At 47.7% G+C, this 24721-nt stretch overlaps 1 protein-coding gene across 1 annotated transcript; it reads left to right on the forward strand.

Annotated features, from left to right (window-relative positions):
* Nucleotides 1–400: 400 nt before the first annotated feature.
* On the forward strand, nt 401–5688 carry PIM1 (Pim-1 proto-oncogene, serine/threonine kinase). The gene is made up of 6 exons (XM_004424194.3): nt 401–868; nt 974–1080; nt 1187–1237; nt 1329–1695; nt 3235–3411; nt 4176–5688. The coding sequence occupies exons 1-6, from the start codon at nt 787–789 to the stop codon at nt 4331–4333; spliced, it is 942 nt and encodes a 313-aa protein (XP_004424251.1). The 5' UTR covers nt 401–786; the 3' UTR covers nt 4334–5688.
* Nucleotides 5689–24721: the final 19033 nt, after the last annotated feature.

The raw sequence follows: 24721 nt of genomic DNA on the forward strand, positions 1-24721 counted from the left end.
CAGCTCCCGCCTCCCCTCACGCCCCGCGCCCCTCCCCCTCCACTTTGGCGCCTTTTCCTTCCCGCCACGTCGTGGCGGCGTAGACACCATTCTGACTGCGAAAGCAGGGCGGGGCGCGCCGCGTTATGCAGATCAGCCGGCTTCTGGTTGGCTGGAGACGCGCCGGCGGGGGCGGGGCCGGGGCGCGGCCTCGGAGCGGGCGGGGCGGGGGCCGAGGGGAGTAGCCCCGTCCCGCCGCTTCCCCACCCCCTCTCCTCCCTCGGCCGGCCCGGCAGCCCCGCTCCCCGCCTAGGCCTCCCGGAGAGGCCCCGCCCCATCCCCGCCCGCCCGCGCGCCCCCCCGCCCGCGCGCTCCGCCCCTTTACTCCTGGCGGCTGGGCGAGCCCGGCGTCTGCTGCAGCGGCCGCTGTGGCGGAGGAGGCCCGAGAGGACTTGGCGGCAGCGGCGGCGGTGGCAGGACCGGCAGAAGCAGCGGCAGCAGCAGCAGCAGCTACAAGCCCTCTGTGCCGCGGCGCTGCCGCACGAGCCCCAAGAGCCGCCCACCCCGCCACCCTCGGCGCTGCCTGACCCCGCCGGCGTGTCCGCCAGCCGCCAGCCCCGGCAGCGCCCCCAGTCGTCCTCCGACTCGCCCTCGGCCTTCCGCGCCAGCCGCAGCCGCAGCCGCAGCCGCAACGCCACCCGCAGCCTCAGTCCCAGCCGTAGGCACAGCCACCGGCGCAGCCCCAGCCCCAGCTCCTGCCACAGCTCCTTCAGACACAGTCCCTGCGCCGACACCCTGGAGGTTGGGATGCTCTTGTCCAAAATCAACTCGCTTGCCCACCTGCGCGCCGCGCCCTGCAACGACCTGCACGCCACCAAGCTGGCGCCCGGTGAGCGTCCCCCCAACCCGGGGATGGGGGGAGGCTGGACCCCCAGGGTAGGAGCTGGGGGCTTGCGGGCCGGCACTGAGTCCCCTGTGTCTCCCCCTTTCCTAGGCAAGGAGAAGGAGCCCCTGGAGTCGCAGTACCAGGTGGGCCCGCTACTGGGCAGCGGCGGCTTCGGCTCAGTCTACTCAGGCATCCGTGTCGCCGACAACTTGCCAGTGAGTGGGCGCCCCGCCGTGGGGAGGGTGCGCCGGGCGGGGGGCGCACGGGTGTGCTTTGGCCCCGGCGATGGGACCTAATGGAGACTCTCGGGGGGGTCCCCAGGTGGCCATCAAGCACGTGGAGAAAGACCGGATTTCCGACTGGGGAGAGCTGGTGAGTGCCCTGGAGGGAGCGACCCCCAGGATGGGTGGGGTGAGAGGCACCCTCCGACTCCCGCCCTAAAGCAGCCCCCTCGCCCCTGCAGCCCAATGGCACCCGAGTGCCCATGGAAGTGGTCCTGCTGAAGAAGGTGAGCTCGGGCTTCTCCGGCGTCATTAGGCTCCTGGACTGGTTCGAGAGGCCGGACAGTTTCGTTTTGATCCTGGAGAGGCCTGAGCCGGTGCAAGACCTCTTCGACTTTATCACGGAGAGGGGGGCCCTGCAGGAGGAGCTGGCCCGCAGCTTCTTCTGGCAGGTGCTGGAGGCCGTGCGACACTGCCACAACTGCGGGGTGCTCCATCGCGACATCAAGGACGAGAACATCCTCATCGACCTCAATCGCGGCGAGCTCAAGCTCATCGACTTCGGGTCGGGGGCGCTGCTCAAGGACACCGTCTACACGGACTTCGATGGTGAGCCAGGCCCGGGAGGGAACTGCCCGGGAGGGAGCTGCCCAGGTGACTCGGCCTGGCCTGGAGGCCTCGGCCAGCTTCCCTCTCCGGCCCTTTGTAAAGGTCATCTGGCCGCCTGGCTCGATGCTAGCAGGGGTGGGGCGAAGGAGAGCTTCCCAGCGTAGTAAAGCCGGGGATTTCAAGCCAGCTGAACCTGTAATGTTTCTGGCATGATTTTATTTTTTAAGTGGAATTCAGTGGGTTCCAAGCTTTCCCGATGAATAAGAGGTTGTGGGCAACCGGCCGTAGCCCAGATTTCTGAAGTCTGACCCAGTTTCCCCGCCAGTAAAAGGATGGGAGGGGGGAAGAAGGAGGAGAGAGCGGGAGAGATAAAAATTGATGCCGGTTTTGTCATTTTTGTTTTGTTTTATGAGGGAGTTAGTTTTCTGTACGGTAGTTTTTAGAGCTGCAATTTTTTCCTCCCCTTTCATCTAGTGACGGATAGGGAATAGAAACAGTAGTTTCACTAAATAATTCATTTTGTTGATTTTTTTTTTTTTTTTTTTGGTGTTGTGGGGTGAGGGAGTTGGGAATGAATGTTGTGAAATAAGATCTCTTGCTCGTTTGAAAATTAGTTGGGTGTCTCCGCAGAGAGGATGAAAACCTATCCTAGGGAGGGGCTTGGAGCGGGTTCTTTCAGAAGAGATGGGATGGAGAGCTTGAGATCAAAGCAGAGAGGGTGGGTCATCATCTGAGCGGCTTAACCCAACGAACGACAGCCTTTCAAAACTTGTGACTGGGGCTTGTGGTTTGTGTTTATTTGCCCTTGGAGGACGCTGGGTTGGGCTGCATTTTTTTGTATTTAACAGTTAATGGCTGGCCGGGTCCTCCCATGTTTTTTCCTTCGAGTCTTTGCTGCCCCCTAGTGAGCACCAGCGGGATGGTCCCCATTTTTTTTTTTACAACCCAAAGTTTGTAAACAGGAATCACGTGGTCTGAAACCAGCCCTGCCGCTCTACCTTTCTAGTGAGGGGAGGAAAGGGTGTGGGTATCTGCCCCTGCGCTCAGAGGGTGGGGAGGAAGGCCTGCCAAAGGGCACCCTGACTTAGGATGTTGTGTAAGTGTCCCCGCCTGGATTATATCTGAGATAAGAATCTCACACGGGCTGCTGGGCGAGGTTTAATGCAGTTTAAGGATAGTCTGTGGGATACCTCCCTTGATTGTGCAAACATTCATCCCTTCATCCCATTGCGGGTGGTCCTGCCACATACAGGCCTCAGGCTTTGGGTCTGCGGCCAGCCCTGTTTGTTTCTTGGAGCAGTTTGTAAAGAATTTCAGTTTATGGTCTGGACTGGTAGAGAGGTGGGTAATGCATTGGGTTGGAGAGAAGCCGTAAGCCTACGCTCCTCCGCTCCTTTAGCCCAGGGGGAAAAACCCAGCTCCTGAGAGAAGTGGGGTGGTGCTTTGTTTTTTTAAAGAGTTGCTCAACATACCACTTAGTTGCTTTGTGTTTTATTTTTGCTAAAACCGTATTTTCCTTCCTATTCCCTTGGCTTGCAGGGACCCGAGTGTATAGTCCTCCAGAGTGGATCCGCTACCATCGATACCATGGCAGGTCGGCAGCTGTCTGGTCTCTGGGGATCCTGCTGTATGATATGGTGTGTGGAGATATTCCTTTTGAGCACGATGAGGAGATCATCAGGGGCCAAGTGTTCTTCAGGCAGAGGGTCTCTTCAGGTAACTTCTGTGAAGCCCCTTGTTGAGGAGAAGCAGGAATCACAAGGCTGTTAGTTCTCAGGGGACAGTCTTTGGATTCTGAAGAGCTCCACTCTCCAGATGTTACGACCCTTGGCTTAGCAGAATTCTAGGCCAATGCTTCACACTTGAGAGCTGGCCCCCAGGAATCGAATGGTTTGCATTTGAGGGTTCCTTGGGAGGTCAGAGAAAGAGCACGTGTGAGAATATTTAGAAGAAAAGACCATTTAGTTTCACTGAAACGTTTGTTTAAGTACCAACAGAGTCCTGATCCCTCAACTCCTGGCTGTTCTGCCAGGGAGTGAAGAGTTGAGGGTTCTTTTGAGCCTTCTCCCTTAAGACAGGCTCTCTAAATATTGTGGTTCCGGTGACCTCATTGTGGGTGGTGTTCAGATTTGTAAGTCGGTAGGTGAATTGAATCACCTCATCACGCTCAGTGATGTCTCATCAAAATCCCTTGTCATCATCTTTCCTATTTCTGGTGAGTGGGCGTCGTGGGAAAGGCCCCAGCTATTGAAGTTTGAAAACCACAGGTTTAAGAGGGGAGCTGTTTTTTAGCTGAAAGCAGACTGGAGGGTCCAGATGTTGATTAATACCTTGCCATTAAAGAATATGGGTTCTAGAAAGTTTGTGGTCTCTGTTGAACCCCAGACTTGTGGGCCCCCCCGGGAAGCAAATTGAGAAGACCTTTGCATTGCAAAAGCAAGTTGAGTCATTCATAACCTCTGTTGTCTTGCTTTCTGCAGAGTGTCAGCATCTCATTAGATGGTGCTTGGCCCTGAGACCATCAGATCGGCCAACCTTTGAAGAAATCCAGAATCATCCGTGGATGCAAGATGTCCTCCTGCCCCAGGAAACTGCTGAGATCCATCTTCACAGCCTGTCACCAGGGCCCAGCAAATAGCAGCTTTTCCTGCAGGTCCTCCCCTCCCTGTCAGATGCTCCGGGGAGGGGAAGCTTCTGTTTCCAGCTTCCCAAGTACCGGTGACACTTCTCACCAAGCAGGACAGTGCTTGATACAGGAACAACATTTACAACTCATTCCAGACCCCAGGCCCCTGGAGGCTGCCTCCTGACACCGGGGAAGAGACTCTACTCCAGGCGTCCTAGGCCTCAACTCCTCCTGTAGATCCTCTCTCCTTCTCATAGGTGTCCAGCACTGCTGGACTCTGCAAAACCCCGGGGGTGGGGGGTGGGGATGGGTCAGAACCCTGCCATGGAACTGTTCCCTTCATCACAAGTTCTGCTGAATGCCGCGATGGGTCGGGTAGGGGGAAATCGGGTTGGGGTGGGATAGGACTAGCACCATTTTAAGTCCCTGTCACCTCTTCCGACTCTTCTGAGTGCCTTCTGTGGGGACTCCGGCTGTGCTGGGAGAAATACTTGAACTTGCCTCTTTTACCTGCTGCTTCTCCAAAAATCTGCCTGGGTTTGGTTCCCTGTTTTTCTCTCCTGCCCCCCTCCCCCCATCCTTCATATGAAAGGTGCCATGGAAGAGGCTACAGGGCCAAAACGCTGAGCCACCTGCCCTTTTTCTGCCTCCTTTAGTAAAACTCTGAGCGAACTGGTCTTCCTTTTTGGTTTTTACTTAACTGTTTCCAAGCCAAGACCTCACACACACACAAAATGCACAAACAATGCAAATCAACAGAAAAAAAACTGTAAATGTGTGTACAGTTGGCATGGTAGTGTACAAAAGGATTGTAGTTGATCTAATTTTTTTTTAATTTCTTGCCTTTAAGTTATTTTACCCGTTTTTTTTTTTTTTTTTTTTTTTTTGGAAAGATGAGCATTCTAACCCGGAGGTCAACGTTATGTATTTATTTATTTATTTATTTGGTTCCCTTCCCACTCCAAGCTTCCACGGCTGCTGCCACAGTTTTCTTTTCTCCTTTCCTCCTCTGACTTGGGGACCTTTTGGGGAGGGCTGCGACGCTTGCTCTGTTCATAGGGTGACGGGATTCAGGTGGGGCGGCTGCTGCAGCTCCCTGATGGCTGCCAGGCCCCTCGTCTACTTACCCTGGTGGGTATGGGTTCCGTGGGTGATGGGGGAGGGGCGTTGCTGACTGTGTATATAGGATAGATATATGAAAAGCAGTTCTGGATGGTGTGCCTTCCGGATCCTCTCTGGGGCTGTGTTTTGAGCAGCATGTAGCCTGCTGGTTTTATCTGAGTGAAATACTGTACAGGGGAATAAAGAGATCTTATTTTTTTTTTTTTATACTTGGCGTTTTTTGAATAAAAACCTTTTGTCTTAACTTTCGGTTTTTAAGTGTTGTCCATGCAAAGGTGTGCTAATGTGCGTTTATCGAACACTTTGTAAGTGCCAAAGTCTTACCCTAGAAGGAAAAGGGGAACTTTCAGCCTGAATCTGGTTTCCTTCAGCGGGACTTCTGGGGTGGTCACCTTTCTGAAATGAACTTGTGGCCAAAGGGTAGGGGGCTGATCTTGGGTGGACACGATTTGGCCTGAGGCGCCCAAGGAAATCCCAACTCAACTGATGCAAATTCTAGAGCTGCGCTAATGCAGCACGTGTGGCTGTTTCCCACTTGCGCTAGTGACATTTCATGAAATAGCCACTTGTGACCATTGGCAATGGAACTATAGAACATTTCCATCATTGCAGAAAGTTCTGTTGGACAGGGCTGACCTAGAAATATCAAATATAGTCTTATTGCTAACCTAACAGTTGAAGCTTTTTTCAACTGTCTCTCCCACTAGTAAAACAGTTTGAGCATGTACTCTTGATATGTAAGTGTACTGAAAAACTATCACACCTGTATTACCCTCAGTTCCTGATGCAAGTTCCCTTCACCTTTAGTGTGGATTTTAGTTATTAGCAATACCAGGTGGGTGGGAATGGGATTTTGACTTAAAACAGTTATCCCCTCCAATGTGCTTGGTAGATGGCTTATAATGGCAGTAGGTGAAAGTTTAGCTCTGCTATTTTCTTACTGCTTGTGCTTGGGTAATTAGTATTTTTAGTCCATGATTTCTTTGCAGGAGACTGTTTAAGCCCCTTGTCCATTTTGTGAGAGTTTAGTTTAAACTGAGTGGTAGAACCCGTGAATCCACTCAGTACACGTGGCCTGAATACATCCTGCTATGCCGAAAGCACACTGGAGGGTGTACCACTGTCGATTTGCATATTAAGTATTAGTAAATGTTGGTTTCTTGTTTCTGTATAAGCATCTGCAGCAATTCTAACATTCTTCCCTCAGTGCGTGCACACACACCCTCTGGACACCGGCCCAGATGCTGTCTTGTCGGGTTGCTTGAGGGTCCAGGCCACCATACCCTTCACCCCTTATTGTCTATCCTGAAGCTTGGCCTGGATCCCAAACCTTAGCTCAGCGTCCACGTGGCTGCGGGAGAGGAAGGAAGGATTTCTTGGTTCTGGGGTTTGCTTTTCTGAGTTCCCCTTTTCTCTGTCCTCCCTGCTCTCCCTGTGCCAAACACACACAGGAACTCCCAATCTCAGAGCATGAAGGTTGCATGCCTCACCGTTTCCAGTAAAGTTGACACTTGAACAATTGAAGGTTGCTCCAAAGTTTTAAGGAAATCTAGCAAAGCCTCACCCTTTCTCCGTTGAAGTGAGTTTCTGGCAGTTTCCCCATTCTCTGTTGAGACTGCTGGGGGTGATGGAAGACAGTGTCTCTTTGAAGAAATACATATTGTGCTCCTAATGGGTGCAAGATATTAAGGGTTGTACGGGAAGGGTGAATGATCATATTTAGTTTCTTCTCATGGGCAGTTTAAAATCTAGTGTGGAAAGGGAGTCAGATCACTAATATGACTGTGTGGCCACAGGAATATAGAGGGGAGCAAGGGTTAGGAGTACTGACTTGGGAATCAGCCTGGGGCCTTGATTCTAGACCATTACTTACCTGGATTCCTTGAGCAAGCTATTACACCGTCTGAGACTAATCTCTAAATAGAGATACTGCTTGATTGGATTATTGAGAAGATTGAATTAAATAAAGGGTGTAATGAGAGCAAATACTATCTCCTGCTCAGGGATGCGTACATATGTAGTAAAAGTACTAAGAAGTACAGGGCAATAAATTCCTAGAGTCAGGATAGTGGTTATTACCTCTGGGGAGGAGGAAGGGAGGTTGTGATTTGGGGAGGGGTATCTGCACAGGGGCCTTCAACTCTTTGGACAATGCTTTATTTCATATGCTAGATGGTGAAGACTGAGGTGTTTGCATTATTCTTTATAGCTTCTGGTTTGTCTTAAATATTTCATGATAAATTTTTAAAAGTAATGAACAAATTTGTGCTTATCACACAGGAGGCAGCAGATAGAGTTATTACTATCTTTGGCTGAGGTGATCTGGGAAGGCTTCAAAGAGGAGGCAGCATTTCAACGGGACTTGGAAGGATGAGCATCGGTTTGTTTGCCTGTAAATTGAGGCACTGAACACGCAAACAGAGCAGAGAGATCCAGAGGGGCTAATGTTTTTTTCCCCTGTTAGACCAGGGATCAGCAAACTACAGCCTACTGACTGAGTCTGGCACACTGCCTCGGTTTGCACAGCCTGCAAACTATGACCTAGTTTTACATTTTAAATTGTTGAAAAAGGATTGAGTGAAGAATAATATTTTGTAACATGTAAAAATTATATGAAATTCATTTGTCAGCATTCATAAATAAAGCTCATCCATTTATGAATTGTCTAAGGCTGCCTTGGTGCTACAATGGCAGAGTTGAGTAGTTGTGACAAAGACCTACCTTATTTTGGCAAATCCAAAAATATTTACTATCAGGCCCTTACAGAAAAAGTTTGCTAACCCCTGTATTAGACCATGGTCTCACTGATTCATCTGCATTTTTCCTGACACTTAGCAGTACTAGCTAACACTCATTCAGTACCTACTACGTGCTCAGCACTGTTCTGCCTGCTTTGTGTGTATTAACTTATTTAATCTTCCAACAATTCTCTGTGAGCTAGATGCTATTATTTATCCCTATTTTACAGATGGGGAAAACTGAGGTGCATAGCTGTTAATTACCATGTCAAAGGTCACATACCTAAGAAGTGGCCAGATCAGAATTTGGACCCAGGCAGTCCATGCTCATTACTACTCTGCTACACTGCCACCTAATAGATGTTTGTGGAGTAATTGTCTCCAGGTTCCCTCAGGGTCCAGGATCTGGAGGTCAGGGCAGTTCTTCCCCAAAGAGTCAGGTAAGCAGTTCTGTTCTGTGGAAATATTCATTACTGGCTCTTGTGAGCTACCCTTCACTTGGGCCTGGGTGGGGAGGAAGAGTTGGAGGCCGTGAAGGGAGGAGAAAGGGGATGGGGGGGGTGGTTAGGGGTGGGGCAGGGACTCATTTCTTGTAAATGTTGCTCAGCTCCCCCAACTGCTCTGCTGGTTCTTGGAAACCCTTACCACAAAGGATCTATCGAGAACAGTGTTAAAGCAGATATGGCCTCATCCCCCAGTTCATTTCCTGCCCAGCCTTGCGCTAGTAACCCCGATTGCCAAGAGCAAGGTTGCAGTGACCCCTCAGCATTGCTGTGGGAGGAAGTGCAGAAATGAGCAGAACTAGGGTCAAGCTGAGAGGGCAGTCTTCATTTTTATTTATTGTAACAGGACATCCGAGGTACAGAATTGGATTAATCATAATCCTTGGCTCATGACATATTCTCATCATTGGTCCAGGCATGGTCCGCTGTTATTATTATACTATACTGGGTGGTGAACCCACCACCCGACTCAAGAAGCTGACAGTAACAGTGACATCCATCTATCCACATGCGCCTCTGTTAGTCCATTCCTCGCCTCTCCCAGATAGAAACTGCTGTCCTGACTTTTGTGTTTAGCATTCTCTTTCATTTCTTAAAAAAGTTTTTATTTTATAGGCATGTTTCATCTTTTAGTTGTTCTTGAACATTATAAAAAGAGTACCATGCATGTACGTGATGATCTAGAATTTGCTCTTTTCACTTGACATTATGTTATAAAGATTCATGCATGTGGTAGCACGTGGTTCATTTTCACTCTAGAATATTCCATTGTATGGACAGGCATTTGGGTTGTGGCTGGTGGAGGCCAGTCTTTAGGGGCCCCCTCGGTTAAATTGCTTAGAAGGTCAGCACACACAGCAAGGTGTGGCCCTTGCCCAATACTCCAGGGTGAGAGCCAGTGACCATGTAGCCATTCCAGATTTATCCGTGGAGCACCAAGTATGCACCAGCCCCCGTACTGCAAACACTGAGAACTCCTTTTTCATGCGTTGTCTCATCTGCCCCCTTCAGAGTTCACCATGATGCCAGCAAGGAGACAAGTGTCACAGCAAAGCAAAGATCTCATGTTGCATGGGCTCCCTGTGAGATCTATGGATCTGGCAGAGACTGTTGTGTATGTAGTGTAGTGTGGGGGTGATGGTATTGTGTGATGGTGTGTGTATGTGTGCAAATATATGTATCTTTGGTGTGCATGGTGAAGCATGGTGGTATATATGTTTTTGTGTATGTGTGTCGGTGTTAATGTAGAGTACAGTGTGTGTGGGTGTTGTATATGTGTATGTATGTGTATGTATATGCCACTGTACATACACACTCATTCTTGCAGTTACTACCTGCTCACCCCACCTGGACTAAGGAGTCCTATTCCTTTGCTCTGTGGCTTGGCTCTTCCTTTTCCTGCCTCTGCCCTGATTCTGTCCTCTGCCCCACTCCCTTCTCTCACCTCTCTTCATCTCTGTCTTCTTCCTGATCTCCGACTCAAATCTTTCCTCCCATAACCACCCACCCAATTCTCTCCATTCCTATTCCCAGCTCCTCCTTCAGATGGCCCAACCCAATATACCTTTGAGATCTCATCTTCACCTGTCCTCCTTGCAATCTTCATAAAACTGTTGGCTCCTCTCTCCTTCTTGAAACTTCTCCCCTGGTTTCACAACCGCTGGTTTGCCTTCGACGACTCTGCTGCTTGGGCCCAGTTTCCTCCCCCTCTCCTTGTTCTTTGAACTTGATGTTCTTTCCTTTCCTCACCCCAAGCCCTCTGCGTTGGTCAGGACCCTGGCAGGAAACAGATGGCACACTCAAATTGGGTAATTTGAGGAGCGCTGAAAAAGAACTATTTACAAAGGTGTGGGGCAGGTGTTGGGAAACCACAAGGGGCAGTGCTGTACCCTGGGGCTAGCAACAGTAGGAACATTACCTTTCTCAGGCCCCAGGGGCAGAGGAGGGAGCAGGGACAGGAACCACAACAGTGTGGAGGAGCCTGCCTGACAAGAGCTGTGACCTTCATTCGAGAGAAGCAGTCAGCGAGGTAACCTCACATGGAGGGAGCCAGAGAAATAAATACCCTGGTTTCTCTCTCTTCCCATCCTCAGATCTCCTACCAGAGCCTCCCACTGGCTGAGCCCAACGGAAGCCAGAAGGCAGGGAGTCTGGTGTGATGCAGTCTGCATAGGTCAGCCTCTCGGGGCCCGGAGCTCTGGAGAGGCAGAGGGAAGACAGCCAGCACAGCGGCTGCAGGATTGCGCCTTCTCCGCTAGCTTCTCTGACCGTATTCTCCATGACGGCTCCCGTAACTCCGGCGCAGACCTCTCTCCTGAGCTCCAGGCCTGGGGATCAGTAGCCCCCTAGGTACCACTGCCCAGGGTCTCCCAGGATCCCAGTAACAATGTCTCTTGTGTGCCTGGAGGCAAATGATTGACACTTCGCAAGCCCTGGATCCCACCCCGCCACAGCTTTCCTCTCAGCTCCGCTCGTGGAGTTACCGAGAGACACAGTTCCCCGCATATTTTCTAAGTGAAGATAGTGTGATTTTTTTCTGCTTATAAACATGACACATGCTTTTTTGTAAAAATAATGGTATAAAGTGAATTAAAATTATGTGATGTAATCCTACTACACCAGAGAGAAATACTTTTACCACATCCAGACTTATATATATATATATATATACACACACACATATATATAATATATATATGTATTCTTACATATATACACACATATATATAATATATATAATATATATGTATATATAATATATATTATACATATATACGTATATAATAATATATAATATTTTTATATATACACATATTATCTATATATAATTTTATGGAACAAAGCTCATGTTTTTGGTAACGTGTTTTTTTCCCCCTGCTTAATAATGTGCTATTGAAATGTTTCCATTTCAAGAACTATGGATAAACATAATCATTTTGATATGGCCATAATATGGATGCAGATTATTAATTTGTGTAATTTCCAATTTTCTACCATTTATAATTTTATTTATTTATTTTTTCCCCCAAAGCCCCAGTAGATAGTTGTATGCCATAGCTGCACATCCTTCTAGTTGCTGTATGTGGGACGCGGCCTCAGCATGGCTGTAGAAGCGGCACGTCGGTGCGCACCCGGGATCTGAACCCGGGTCGCCAGCAGCAGAGCGCGCGCACTTAACACTAAGCCACTGGGCCGGCCCTCTACCATTTATATATGAAATATTCTGTTACCAGATAGGGCTTTGGGCAGAGATTAATTATTGCCAATGTCAATATCCATTATCCTTTTCTTCCTTGGTAATGGAACCTCTGCTTTTTAGCTAGTCATACAGCCTTTGTTAAGAATAAAGACTAAATACCTCAGGCTCCCTTGCAGCTAGCTGCGGATACATGACAAAGTTATGCCCAGTGAAATATAAGTAAAAGTGTTGTGGGAGCAGATTCCAAGAAAATTCCTTTAAAGCCATCTGGTGTGCACTCTTCACCCTTAGAGGAAAGGAGAAGCTGTTATGAGAAGAGGCTGATGGGAGTGCTGAGCAGACAGAAGTGAAAAGCTCCCTCAGGCCTCTCCATTCAGCCAAGCCCTCATCACTACCACCTTGTTTTGTGGCAAGCTTTTAATATTTCACCAGAAAAAATACTTTTCCCCTATAAGTTAGTGGGTTTTTTAAATGTGTAGTATCTTTATACTTTCATTCTATCTTGGTCCCAATGTCTGCCCTCTCACACCCCTCATGACACATCTCCCCAATTTTATAATACAAATCAGTTAAAAAGTAAGATTTGATAACAAGCCAATTCTCATTTATTTACCTGGATCCATGGGGAAAATGATACGATAAAACGAATAATCTAAAATGGAAGATAACATAAAATGTGTATTTGGCTCTGGAATGTGTTCCTTAATTCAACACATTTTCACTGATGGAAAAAGGAAGGGAATGAACATTTTTTTAAAAACCAACTTTATTGAGGGATAATTTACAGGCACTAAGTAGCACTCATTTTAAGTGCACAGTCTGATGTGTTTTGACAAATGGACACACCCATGTAACCACTACCACAATCAAGATATAGAACATTCCCCCACCCCCGAAGCTTCCCTTGGACCTTTGCAGTCTTCTCCCTATGTCACCCCCACCAGCCCCAGGCAACCACTGGTCTACTATCTGTCACTATCGATTAGTTTTGCCTGTTCTAGAATTTCATCTAAATGGTGTCATACAGCATGTGCTCATTTGTAAGAACCATCATTTATTGGTTGCCTAGTCTGTGACAGGCACTTTACATGTGGGTAAGCCTTTCCCTTTTAGAGATGAGAAAACCAAGACTCAGACATTAAGTAATTTACTAAGTTTACATGGCTAGTAAATGGAAGCGTAGAAGTCTGACTAAGTTTATCTGTCTCCAAGTTTAGGGTCTTCATTACACACCGCACTGCACTGTCCTGGGTTTTATGGAAGCCCTAAAAGATGAATGTGTTAGGGGCAGATGTAAAGTCAAGGTTTACAATCTCATGAAAAGGTGAGAGTCAGGAACACGGAAGACCTAGAAATCAGACAAGAGGCTACATAATAAAATGCTAAAATAAATTGTAACCAAGCACCAAAAATATGTTGTCTGCGTTGTGCAGACACAGATAGCTACTAGAAGCCTAAGAAGAGAACAGTGGCCGAAAGCGTCAGGTTCTTAGTGGGGCAGGATTACCCATCACCCCGGGCATTTACTTCAGACAAAATCATGAAGCTGGGTTGGGAAAATATGACTCAGAGGGGCCAGATCTCAGGTCTTCTTCCTTCCTGTCCGAGTCAACTCCATGTTGGAATGTGAAGTTTAGACAATCATAATTCAATAAGGCAAACACAGACTTGGTCCCCAAATCCCAGAACAGTAGCTCCAGGAGGGCAGCTGGGATGCTTCAAGGAGTTTAAGGACAAGTAAAAAGAAGAACAGACAATTCTCCAGCTTCTGAAGGGTCATGTTTCAAAAGTCTGTTTGTGTATCATTTGTTTGAAATTCAACACATCTTCCCAGAGAAATCACATTACAAATGGAGGTTGGCCTCTCAGATCTGCCCTCAAATGCTGAGTTAACACACGAGGTGGCTGAAATACTATACAACCGCTATGAAAACAATACTGCGGCAATTCTAGAACTCAGACAAAACAGTGGATTGTGGACTCATAGACAACGTGAGCTCTCGTCTAGACCTCCCTCTCACCTGGTACAGGGATCTGCTCCGTCGCATCCCTGTCCACGTGCCTCCTGCCTTAGCCAAGTCCATCCCCCTTGCAAGATAGAAAATTCTGCCTTGTTTCAAGTTGAAGTTTGTCTTCTGCTACCTCCCCTTCCTTGTCCCAGCTCCACTCTCTGGCTCTGCCTGAATCTGATCACTCTTCCATGTGACAAGTCTTCAGAGTTTATGAGCAATAGTCATTTTACTATTTTTTCAACTTTTCCAAATGCTTGAAATTTTTCATAATAAAAAGTTGCGGGACAGCGGTGATAAAAAATTCAAGCATCTGTCACCTCAGTAAGCATTTTCTCTCTGATATTGGCAAGGCCTGAATAGAGTAATCAGGAAAAATTATTGGCCTACTTGAAAAAAATGTGACCACAAAGTACCCAGCTAATCAGACATCTGTCAAGGGTGATAAAATGGCGGAAGAGCCAGCCAACATTTAGATGACTGGGAGAAGTCTAAGACAAAAACCTTTCTTCTAGGATGGTGTCAGGAAGATTTGAGACTATGTCAGAGAAAGTATAGGGTGGACCAGGCATGTAGAAGTTGTTACTAAGTACTGTCGATTCTCATTATTCACAGTAGCTGTGTTCTATAAAGTTGCTGCGAACACTGAATTAGTGAAGACTGAACCCTTGTTCCTAGGGGAAATACAGGGTTAGGTTTCTGTGAGCCTCTGGTCACAAACATTTTATGTGTGTTTCTGTTTAAAGACGTCTTATTAGATATATATTATTGACTCATCCCCATTGAACTCATGGCCGACAGCCTTATAACTCACTATAACAGCCCCATAACCGGGGGAAGCTTATCTAATATGTGTTTTCTCCATGAGGCGTGGAGAAAACAGCCTTCTTCCACTTAGAAACACTAGACAGCGCTTCAGCGCTACACTTGGGGGCAGCTTTAAAGAGCAAAGTCACCAGCAAAAAAGCACAAAAATGCAAAAAACATGGCACTAAATATACCACAAAAAGGACACTTGTTTACAGTGTCCTTTTAGTCCTTACAGTGAAACGAGAAGGCAGAGTGTCACCTGTTCTCCCTTAGCTGGCAACGCCGGGCAAGTCAAGCAGGCGTTAGGGTGATTCAAATTTTTTGACGATTTGTACGTCTGCAGTGACCATGGGTATTGATTTTGAGGTCACAAATAAATTTTAGCAAGAAGGAAAATTTACAAATACAGAATCCATGAATAATGAAGATTAACTGCATTATGACATTGATGGTTGGAGTCCCTGGGAATTAAGGAGGTTTTTTCCCTTTGCGTTTACCCTTTCTTTCATATACTTTGTTTCTTTGGAGAATCACAAGGTAGGCAAGGTAGCTGGTCTTATCCCTATTTTATAGACGTTGAGGGTGCCAAGACTGTTGAGTGGCAGGGAAAAGACAAGAACCAGGACTTTCACCCTCTGTCCCAGGGTTTGTCCACTATAAGTGGGTTTTAGTTCCAGTTACCACAAAGTGTAATTATTCAAGCTTACCCAACTGCTACTCAATTTTGAAATCTTCATATTTCCAGTCATCTAGATACTCAGTTAAGGAAGTCATTTTTTATGCAATTATTTATTTATATCAGTATGAACGTCTGGATATTTATTTTATTCTCTGAGTTATAAAATCCAATACTATTGTTACTTACTTTTTTGCTCAAACTGTTCCAGCTTTGGCCATGGGGAGCGTTTTCAAGTTTGGTTCCTGAGTTTTCCATGAGCTCCCATCCTTTTTTTTTTTTTTTTTTTTTTTTTTATTTTTTTTTTTTTTAAAGATTTTATTTATTTTATTTTTTCCCCCCAAAGCCCCAGTGGATAGTTGTATGTCGTAGCTGCACATCCTTCTAGTTGCTGTATGTGGGACTCGGCCTCAGGATGAATGGAGAAGTGGTGCCTCGATGCGCACCCGGGATCCGAACCCGGGCCACCAGCATCACAGCGCGCGCACTTAACCACCAAGCCACAGGGCCGGCCCTCCCATCCTTTTCTGAGCACTTTTCCCCTTCCCACCACCACAAGATGCTCCAGGCTCATCCTATGTTTTCCTTCCTGAGCCCCTAATCAACCATTTCTCCAAGGAATCTTTGTTCCTTTTACCGAACAACGGTATTTAAAAACCAAATCTGGGTTCTAGAAGTGCTCAATTGCTCCTGGGGTGTCATTGCTGCTATGCTCTCTCAGGGGTCAGAGCTATATATATATATACTGATCATGCATAAACGCAGTTCTATATTTATTTCTGTCTCTATTTATGATACCAGTGAAGGAGCTTTTTATGAAGGTTGTTCCTATGTCTTTACAACCTAGTATGTAGTAGGTTTACAATAAATATTTGCTGAATTTAATTTAATTAGAAAATTAGGGGAACAATGTGATGCAGAAAAGTGTTTGAGGATTGAAAGAGAGGGCAAGATAAAGGCATCTTTGTCACCTGTTGACACTGAAGGGGCCCAGTCTTGGATTCAGAGATCGGGGTTCAAGGACCAGCTCTCACCACTTAGCCCCAGGACCTTGAATCAGTTACCAAACCTCTAGAGGCTTAGGTTTCCCCATCATAAGAAGAAGGACTAACTGGGCTAAGTGATTCTTAAGATTCCTTTAAGCTCGGGAACACAAATCTGATCACATCACTCACTTGCTTAAAATATCTTTTAAGGGAAGGTAGTTTCTTTTTTTTTTTTTAACCATAATCCATAGCAATAAATATAATTTACAGTATGGCCTGGGATGTGTGTGTGTGTGTATGTGTAAACACTATACATATATGAACACACACATATGTACATACACACACAAGTCCGTGTATTAGGGATTGGTCTGAAATAATGTAACAGAAATGTAAGTGTGCCTTAAATAAGACAGAGGACATCTTTCACATAACTTGACTTCTCTTTTATAGTCTGGGGGTGTGCTTTTCAAGGCTCTAACACCCTCAATGCACAGCTTCCAACTCTGGGCCCACAGTGACTGCTCCAGTTCCTACCATCATGTCTGTATCCCAGCCAGTGGGAAAAAGGAAAGACACAAAGGAGCGCACGCCATTTTAGGAGCATGACCCAGAAGTGGCACACACCACCACTGTGCACACTATGTTGGCCAGAACTTAGTCACATGACCACACCTGACTGCAAAAGAGGCTGGAAAATGTAGTCTCTAGCTGGGCAGCCATGTGCCAATGTGCGGGGATCCGATTATTAAAATGAGGAAGAGGAGAATGGATTGATGAAAAACTTCCAGTATCTGCTGCAATATATGAAACCGAAACAACATTTTCACACAATGTGCTTTTAACACAAAAAGAATTGTATCTATTTCATTCTAGTCTATTCCTTTCAATTTCCTTTTCATTTTTTAAAATACTGGTCTTGACCTACTAAATTAACTTCACCATATTTGAGTGAAACACGTGTTTTGAAAGACACTTCCCCAGAGCAAAGTGCAGACCCCTCGATACAGCACGGTGGTCCCTTCAAGACATGGCTCCCGCTCCCCTACAGCCTCTTTTCTGGCTGCTGCCCACTACCCAACCGAGCTCCCACATCGTCAGACACATGATCGCTCCCCACCTCCCCCCTTTGCACTTGCTGCCTTCTGCCCTTCCCCCGAGCCTCGCCTGCCCCAACCCCAACCAAACTATCGGCCTGGTTAACCATCTTCATTGTTCAAAGCCTGACTTGTGTGTCCTCTCCTCTAAGAAGCCTTTTCTTATACCTGTAGAGTTGATCTGCCTCTTAGTGCTATCTCCAAACCCCTTATTATCCTATATCACAAGTTATGTTCTTAGCTGACGGCTTCCCCTCCTCCCTTGTGAGCCCCTCAAGGGCAGGAAAGCAGGTCTCAGGCATCTCTGTATCACCAACACCTTTCTCAAGGCCCAGCACAAAGTCCAGGCCCTCTGCACGTTTGTTGAATCAACCAGAAGATGGGAGACTTCTTGCAGAGGAGGGGAAGCCTGCCCTGATTTCCTCAGGCTGAATTATTTCTACCTGCTTTGCTCTCCTAATGCTTTCCTTGAACCCCACACACTGCCGGGTTGTGATTAACTTCAGGGGCTCTGGAGCTAGGCTGCCTGGGTTCAAATCCCAGCAATGCCACTATGTGTGTGACTCTAGAAAAGTGACTTAACCTTCCTGGGCCACAGTGTCCTCACCTGTAAAATGGGGAAAACAAGATGATTTGCTTCATAGCACTGTTGTTAGTTCATTCATTTGGAGCAGTATCTAGTAAATACTTGATCAGCATTAGTTATCGTGGTCTATCTACATATTTCTCTCCACTAGAGTGGAGGGAAGCTTTACGTCTCCCTTGGTGCTTGTTGCACAGGGCTTGCTGATGGTAGCACTCCATAAACGTTGACTTTTTTTTTTTGCAAGTAAGATTAGCCCTGAGCTAACATCTGCCAATCCTCCTCTTTTTGCTGAGGAAGACTGGCCCTGGGCTAATATCCGTGCCCATCTTCCTCTACTTTATATGGGACGCCGCCACAGCATGGCTTCACAAGCGGTGCATTGGTGCACGCCCGGGATCTGAACCTGATGAACCTTGGGCTGCCGAAGTGGAGCACGCGAACTTAACTGCTACACCACCTGGCCAGGCCCATAATAAATGTTGACTTTAATGGGCAAGTCATCTGGAAATCCAGACCAATATCATTTTCATATCTGGCTAGCCTGTCAAATTGTCACAAAGGGCAAGTCAATGAACATCCAGCCAAGTGTAACCTACTCAGGGAGAAACAGCCTGCCACATCTATTGAAATTCTTTGAGCAATTCAGCAAGCATGGCAGACAAAGGGAACTTGTGGATTTGTTTATTAAGACTGTCAACAATTCTTTGACCGAGTTTGAACTACCCTGAGGTAGTGAGGAGAAATGTTTTGTTATGAATGGGCAGTTGGCTCTGCCTTGGGAAACAGAAGGGGGATAGATGGGTTCTTCTCTGTTTAACAGTGGGGTCTCCCGAGGGTGACAGCTGGGTCTCCCATACCCCTGTATCACTTAGGACCAGCTGCAGGAAACCAGAGACAACTCCAGGTATTTGAGGCAAAAACAGATTGAAAATAAGGAATTGGTTCCTTCAAAATCTTTGCAAGGGTACAAGAGGCTTTGTGCTGGGCCTGTGGGAATGACTCCTGCAATAACACCACCGAGCTTGCCTGCCAGGAGAGCTGCTGTTGCTGCCCCCCGCAGGAAGGTGAAGATTAGGAGGCTAACTTCGGAAGTGTAGATTTTCAGAAAACACCACCACAACAGCAACCCAGGGATCAGGAAGCTACAGCTGCCCACAAAGCTAGTGACTGAGCTCTGGAACGTTGCAGCAGAGACACAGGGTGACCCCATGACCTTGCTTGCCAGCAGCAGTCGAAGGTGGCAGAGAGATGGCCCCTCCCTTACTTCTACCTTCCCACGCTCACGCTCCACGTCCAGCCTCCAGGACCACAGCTGCAAGGGAGTCTAGGACATTTGGTTTTAGCTTTCTCTCTGAGACACAGGAAGGCACAGTGGAGGGGTTGGCAGGGATGCTGGGCCCGTCGGTCCACCACATCCCCCACGCCTGCGCTCACTGTGCTTTAGCCACTGGCTTGCTGGCTATTCTTTGGACACACCAGACTTGTTCCTCATGCTTGGAACTTTGCATTTGCTGTTCCCTCTGCGTGGAATGCGCTTCCCACAGATCTTCCCAGTCCTGTTAATCATCACCTCCCCAGAGAGACATTCCTTGTCGAAAGGCCTCCTACATGCCCCTCTCCACTGGGTCTTGGGTCTGTTCCTGAAACAATCCATCTCAAGAAGATGGAATGACTAGGAATGGCTAAATTCCACTATTTGGGATAAAACTCTATCGTATCACCTTGTTTTATCTTCTTCTTAGCACCTCTCACTAGCTGAAATTATTATACAGCATACACGTATACGTTGACTTGCTTACCACTTATCTTCCCTCCTTAGAATGCAAGTTTCATGAGAGCAGGAACTTGACCTGTTTTCTTCATGCCTGGAGCTCCAGCATCTAGAACAGAGCCAGATGAATAGCATGTGCTCAATAAACATTGGTTGAATGAACCACTGCGGAATGGTGATAACGTCGCCCTTTTGGACTTAGCTCTGTTACCTGATTTATCATATAATATTGTAATTACTTCCTCACAGGCCCTCTCCTTGGTTCAGGGCCAAGACTGCATCTTGTTTTTTATTTTCGCTTCACTTTGTAGCACAATGCCCAGCAAATTGTTGACAAGTCGTGCATTTTGATGAATGAATAAAAGAAAGAAGGCATGAATGCACATGCTTAGGAAGGATAGGTGTGTTCCAGGATGTCGGAAGGTGGGAAGGCGGGTGGCTATTGTACGAAGGTGATCAAATGCTAAATAAAATCATCTCAATCAGGCCAGAAAATGCCAGAGATCCTTGAATGGGAGGGTGCGGCAGGCAAGGTCTGCCTGAGGTCAGGGTGGCCAGCAGGAGGCTCAGCCTGCTTAAAAGAAGGTGCAGGGAGCTGAGAAGGAGCTGCCAAGTGTCCACTTGAAGAATTACAAGCTCTCTAGTTGCTTGGGCACTTTTTACAACTACTTTCTCCCAATCCCTCTGAAAGGGATCCTTTTGTCCCCCTAAAACTCTGAGAAGAAAGGTGGCTTTGAGTTCCATTCTCCACAGAATTCATCAAATACATCTTGCTGGTGTCACACTGTTGGGTCAAGAGAAAAATCAAAGATCCCCTTTTAAATAAGATGCATTCCAGTGTTGCCCATCGTAGGATACATTTCTGAAGGGAAAAGGCAGCCTTGGTAGGAGGTAGAAGATTTTAGAAAAACATAATGCCTGAAAAAATTTTGACCTTTTTATATCTTTAAGTTGTAAATTATTTCTGACAATCACCGTATAATTGTTTAAGTCAGCCTTTTACATATACACAAACACGCAAACACACGCACATAAACACAGATACCGAAATACACAGGCAAATATACACAAACATTCACATACACCAACACAGACATACAAACACACACAATCACTTGCACAAACACACACACATAAAGCCCTTGTTTATGAAACAAAATTAAGACAGTCAGAAGGCGTTTGTAAAACCTATATCCCAGGGAAGAAAATCATGATCCATTCATGAAAAAAATTTAAGCCTTTAACCGAGTGTCTGTTTTACTAACAACTGGTGAGCGGATGAAGAGGAAGGGGAAGGAGGCTGAGGAGGGCTTCACTGAGGAGCTCGCCCACGCGGAAGGCTGTCTCCAGAGTCAGGAGCTCAGCCTGGGTCGCCACGGCAGCCTCACCCCGGCGCCGGCTCTCAGGGGCCTTTGTTCACCACTTGTTGGGTGAGCAAATTGACTGGAAAAAAAAGAGAAAAGAAAAGCATCAGTCTATATATAGAGACTGATAGTCAGAAGAGACTGAAGAAAGGAAAAAAGAGGGCTTTGAAGGCCGAGAGCAGTAGCAATGGATGTGGGCAGTTCTGGGGGAAAGGAAGCAGGGGAAATGGAGACCCAGCGCCACGAGGAAAACAGAAGTAGAACAGGTGGAAACATTTGCACATCTTGAAAGCAGTGGGGAGAAGTCAACCCAGAATGAAGTCTGTCCTCCCTGGGCCATGGCTGCTAGGGGAAACTTGAAGTCACACGGGACAGCAGTGAGGTGGGAAAGATGCTCAGAAATACTCTGGGGTTGTTTACCTGAGAGCAAGCACCTTATGGGAGCAGCCAGCAGAGGCCGTGGGAAAAGGGGAGACCTTCTTCTCTCTGGGGAAAGTCAGGCCTGCTTGCTTCCTCTTGTCACCTTCGTCCCCTGCACAGAGCCCCTTACTTCCCCCTGAGGTGGAAATGATGAATAAGAGCTTACAGCTTACTATCCCAGGGGTATCTGCACCTTCTCAGGCTCCCACCTTTGTGTTTCCTCCCCTCCCTTCTCAGAGCTAAATCATACTCTCTTCCAGGAATCAGCTTAAAGGTCTCCTCTTCCAGGAAGACTTCCCTGACTCTCAACTCTCCAAGAGTCGGGATTTCTCCTGTGGCCCACAGTGTTTCCCCCAGCACCTATCATCCTGGGCCCAAATGGCCCGGAGCAGCTGGGCCCCTCACTAGGCTGGGAGCCCTTGAACATGGGCTGTGTCTTGCTTTCCAGGACATTCTCTCGTTCCTGGATCAGGGCCTGCTACACCGTAGACACTCAGCAAACATTGTGAAGAAAGGGAGGACGGAAGCCGGAGGTCTTCACAGGGGTGGGTGGCAGCTCTCAGGGTACTGCCCTTCCCAGGGACACCTGCACCCTTCGAAAGTATTGGTGGCATGGAGCTGGAAGACTCCGTGGTGTTTCTAGTGTCAGCAGCTGTGCATGGGAAGAGGATTAGGGAAGGAGGAGAGCGACAAGGAAGCTGAAATCGTATCTTTGACTCCAGAAGTGAGCGAGTGAAGAAAGGAGTGGGAAGAGGAGGCTGAAAGAGGAGTGGGAATTTGCCCCTCAGCAGCCCATCCACCATAACCACCATTGGGAAAGTAAGGAAAACAGGCCGTTCTATTCTGCTGAGGGTTTGGGTCCATTCGTTCTACAAATATTTATTGAACACCTGCTGGGTGCTGGGTGTTGTTCCAGGTGCTGGGAAAACAGCAATGAAGGTAATATGGTGCTCATATTTTGGGGGTTGGGGGTGGGTACTAAAGAGGTGATAATAGTCAGGTGATAATAAGTGTTATGAAAAAAATAAAGCAGGGTAAGTGGGTTAGAGAGGGAGGGAGTGGGGAGGGGCTGTTTCAGGTAGGTTGGTAGGGAAGGCCTCTCTGGTGACTTTTGAGCAGACATTTGAAAGAACCAAGAAAGGAAGCCAGTGGATATCTAGAATAAGAACATTCCAGGCTGAAGGAACAGCAGGTGCAAAGGCCCTGAGGCTGGAGTGTGCTGAATGTGTAAGAGGAACTGCAAGGAGGCCAATGGGCCTGGAACAGAGGGAAGGGGGACAAAGAGGCTAGAAAGGAGATCAGAGGGATGACAGGGAACTGGATCACTTAGCCCCTAGCATGACAGGGTAAAGACTTGGGATTTTTACTCTGAGTGTGGTGGGGAACCCTGGCAGAACCTCTAGCTGGGTAGAGGAGGGACATGATCTGACTTAGGTTTCAGCAGGATCCCTCTGGCTGCTGGATGGAGAACTGACTGTAGAGGGAACAAAGGTGGCATCAGGGAGACCAGTTAGGATGCTGCTACAGCAATAGCCTGGGCAAACAGTGGTGATGCTCCCAACTTGGCAGCTGGCTTCCCTCAGAGAGAGCGAGCAACACTGAAGTCATCGTCTTTTTGTAACCTAATCTTGGAGGTGACATCCCATCACTTCTACAGTGTTCTGCTTGTTAAACCAGGGTCACTAGGTCCAGACTGTGTTCCAAGAGAGGTGATGAGTGTGAATATCAATGGGCAGGGATAGTTGGGAACCATGTTAGAGGCGCCTGCAACAGCAAGGAAGCAATTAGATCAGCAAGTGCAGATTTCAGGGGAGAAGTCCAGACTGGATGTGTCAATGTGGGGGTTATCCACCATGGGCCTGGGGAAGGGGAGCTGGGGGTGACAGAGACAGAGAAGAGAAGGGGACCAAGGACTGAGCCTGGGAGCATTCCAATGTTTGGAGGTCAGGGAAATGAGGAGACAGTGAAGGAGAGAGGAGGAGGGCCAGCCAGGCGGGTGGTGAATGGATAGTGGTGGCCCTGGCGTCCCGTAGGTAGAGAGAGAAACCTGTTTGCAGGACGGGGAGGGATCAGCTGGTCAAAACCCATGGAGAGGTCCGGCAAGAGAAGGCTGAGCTCAGGGTTGGGCAGTGTGGAGATGAGTGGGCAGTCTCAGTGCAGTGGAGGGGCTTCTAGAGAGAAAGGGAGGCCAGGAAGTGGAGACAGATACAAACAATGCTTTTGATGAGTCTTGGTGTAGAGGGGCGCAGTCTTTAAAGGTTTTCTTTGTTTTATAATTTTATTTATTTTTTCCCCCAAAGCCCCAGTAGATAGTTGTATGTCATAGCTGCACATCCTTCCAGTTGCTGTATGTGGGACGCGGCCTCAGCATGGCTGGAGAAGCAGTGTGTCAGTGCGCTTCTGGGATCCAAACCCGGGTTGCCAGCAGGGGAGCGCCGCACTTAACCACTAAGCCACGGGGCTGGCCCGAGGGGCACAGTCTTGTATCTGAGCCAAGGTAACTCTTGGTTGAGCTGATTCTTGGAACTCTGCTTCTCCCTTCACCTCTTCTACACACAGGTCCCCAGTATACCCACCTCCCCAACACCAAGCCAGCTGGAATGGGGGATCAGAACCCTGAAGTCTGCCCACGTTTAATTTTTTGTTTCTGGTACCAGTGAGTCACAACCAGTCAAGGCACGCCTTGTGAGACTGAAGCAGGGACACACAATGTTGGTCCCCACTCATCAGTTAGAGGTTCTCTAAATCCCAAATCAGCCACCCCTGGAGGATCTGCCTTAGAAGGCAAACAGCGCTAAGCAAAAGCTTATTGCTGACTGCCATCTGGTGGTGATTTGGGGAACTGCCCTGGATCCAAATTGATCCCTTGTAGGATGGTGAGAATTGGTGAACTGTTAGAATAGTACCTGGCACTTATTAAGTGTTGAGTAAAAGTGGGCTACTGTTGTTATGCTCATGGTTTGGAGGGTGTGGTCAAAAGAAACAGTGTCCCTTGACTTCACTCCCCAAATTTTTTGAAGGAAAAGAAAATATCCTAAAAGGAGGTCCCTCTTTTTTTCTTTTTTACCTTGGTAAGAGTGCCTCAGGGAATCAAGTAGGACATTCGTGTATGAAGTCAG

This window comes from Ceratotherium simum, chromosome 13 (assembly GCF_057802395.1).
Source record: "Ceratotherium simum simum isolate JZ-2026a chromosome 13, ASM5780239v1, whole genome shotgun sequence".
NCBI classification, from domain to species: Eukaryota; Metazoa; Chordata; class Mammalia; order Perissodactyla; family Rhinocerotidae; genus Ceratotherium; species Ceratotherium simum.

Coding starts and splice junctions, on each gene's coding strand:
- PIM1 (XM_004424194.3), top strand. CDS start 787: ATGCTCTTGTCCAAAATCAACTCGCTTGCCCACCTGCGCGCCGCGCCC. Junction 1,238..1,328: donor TTTCCGACTGGGGAGAGCTG/GTGAGTGCCCTG, acceptor TCGCCCCTGCAG/CCCAATGGCACCCGAGTGCC. Junction 1,696..3,234: donor CGTCTACACGGACTTCGATG/GTGAGCCAGGCC, acceptor CTTGGCTTGCAG/GGACCCGAGTGTATAGTCCT.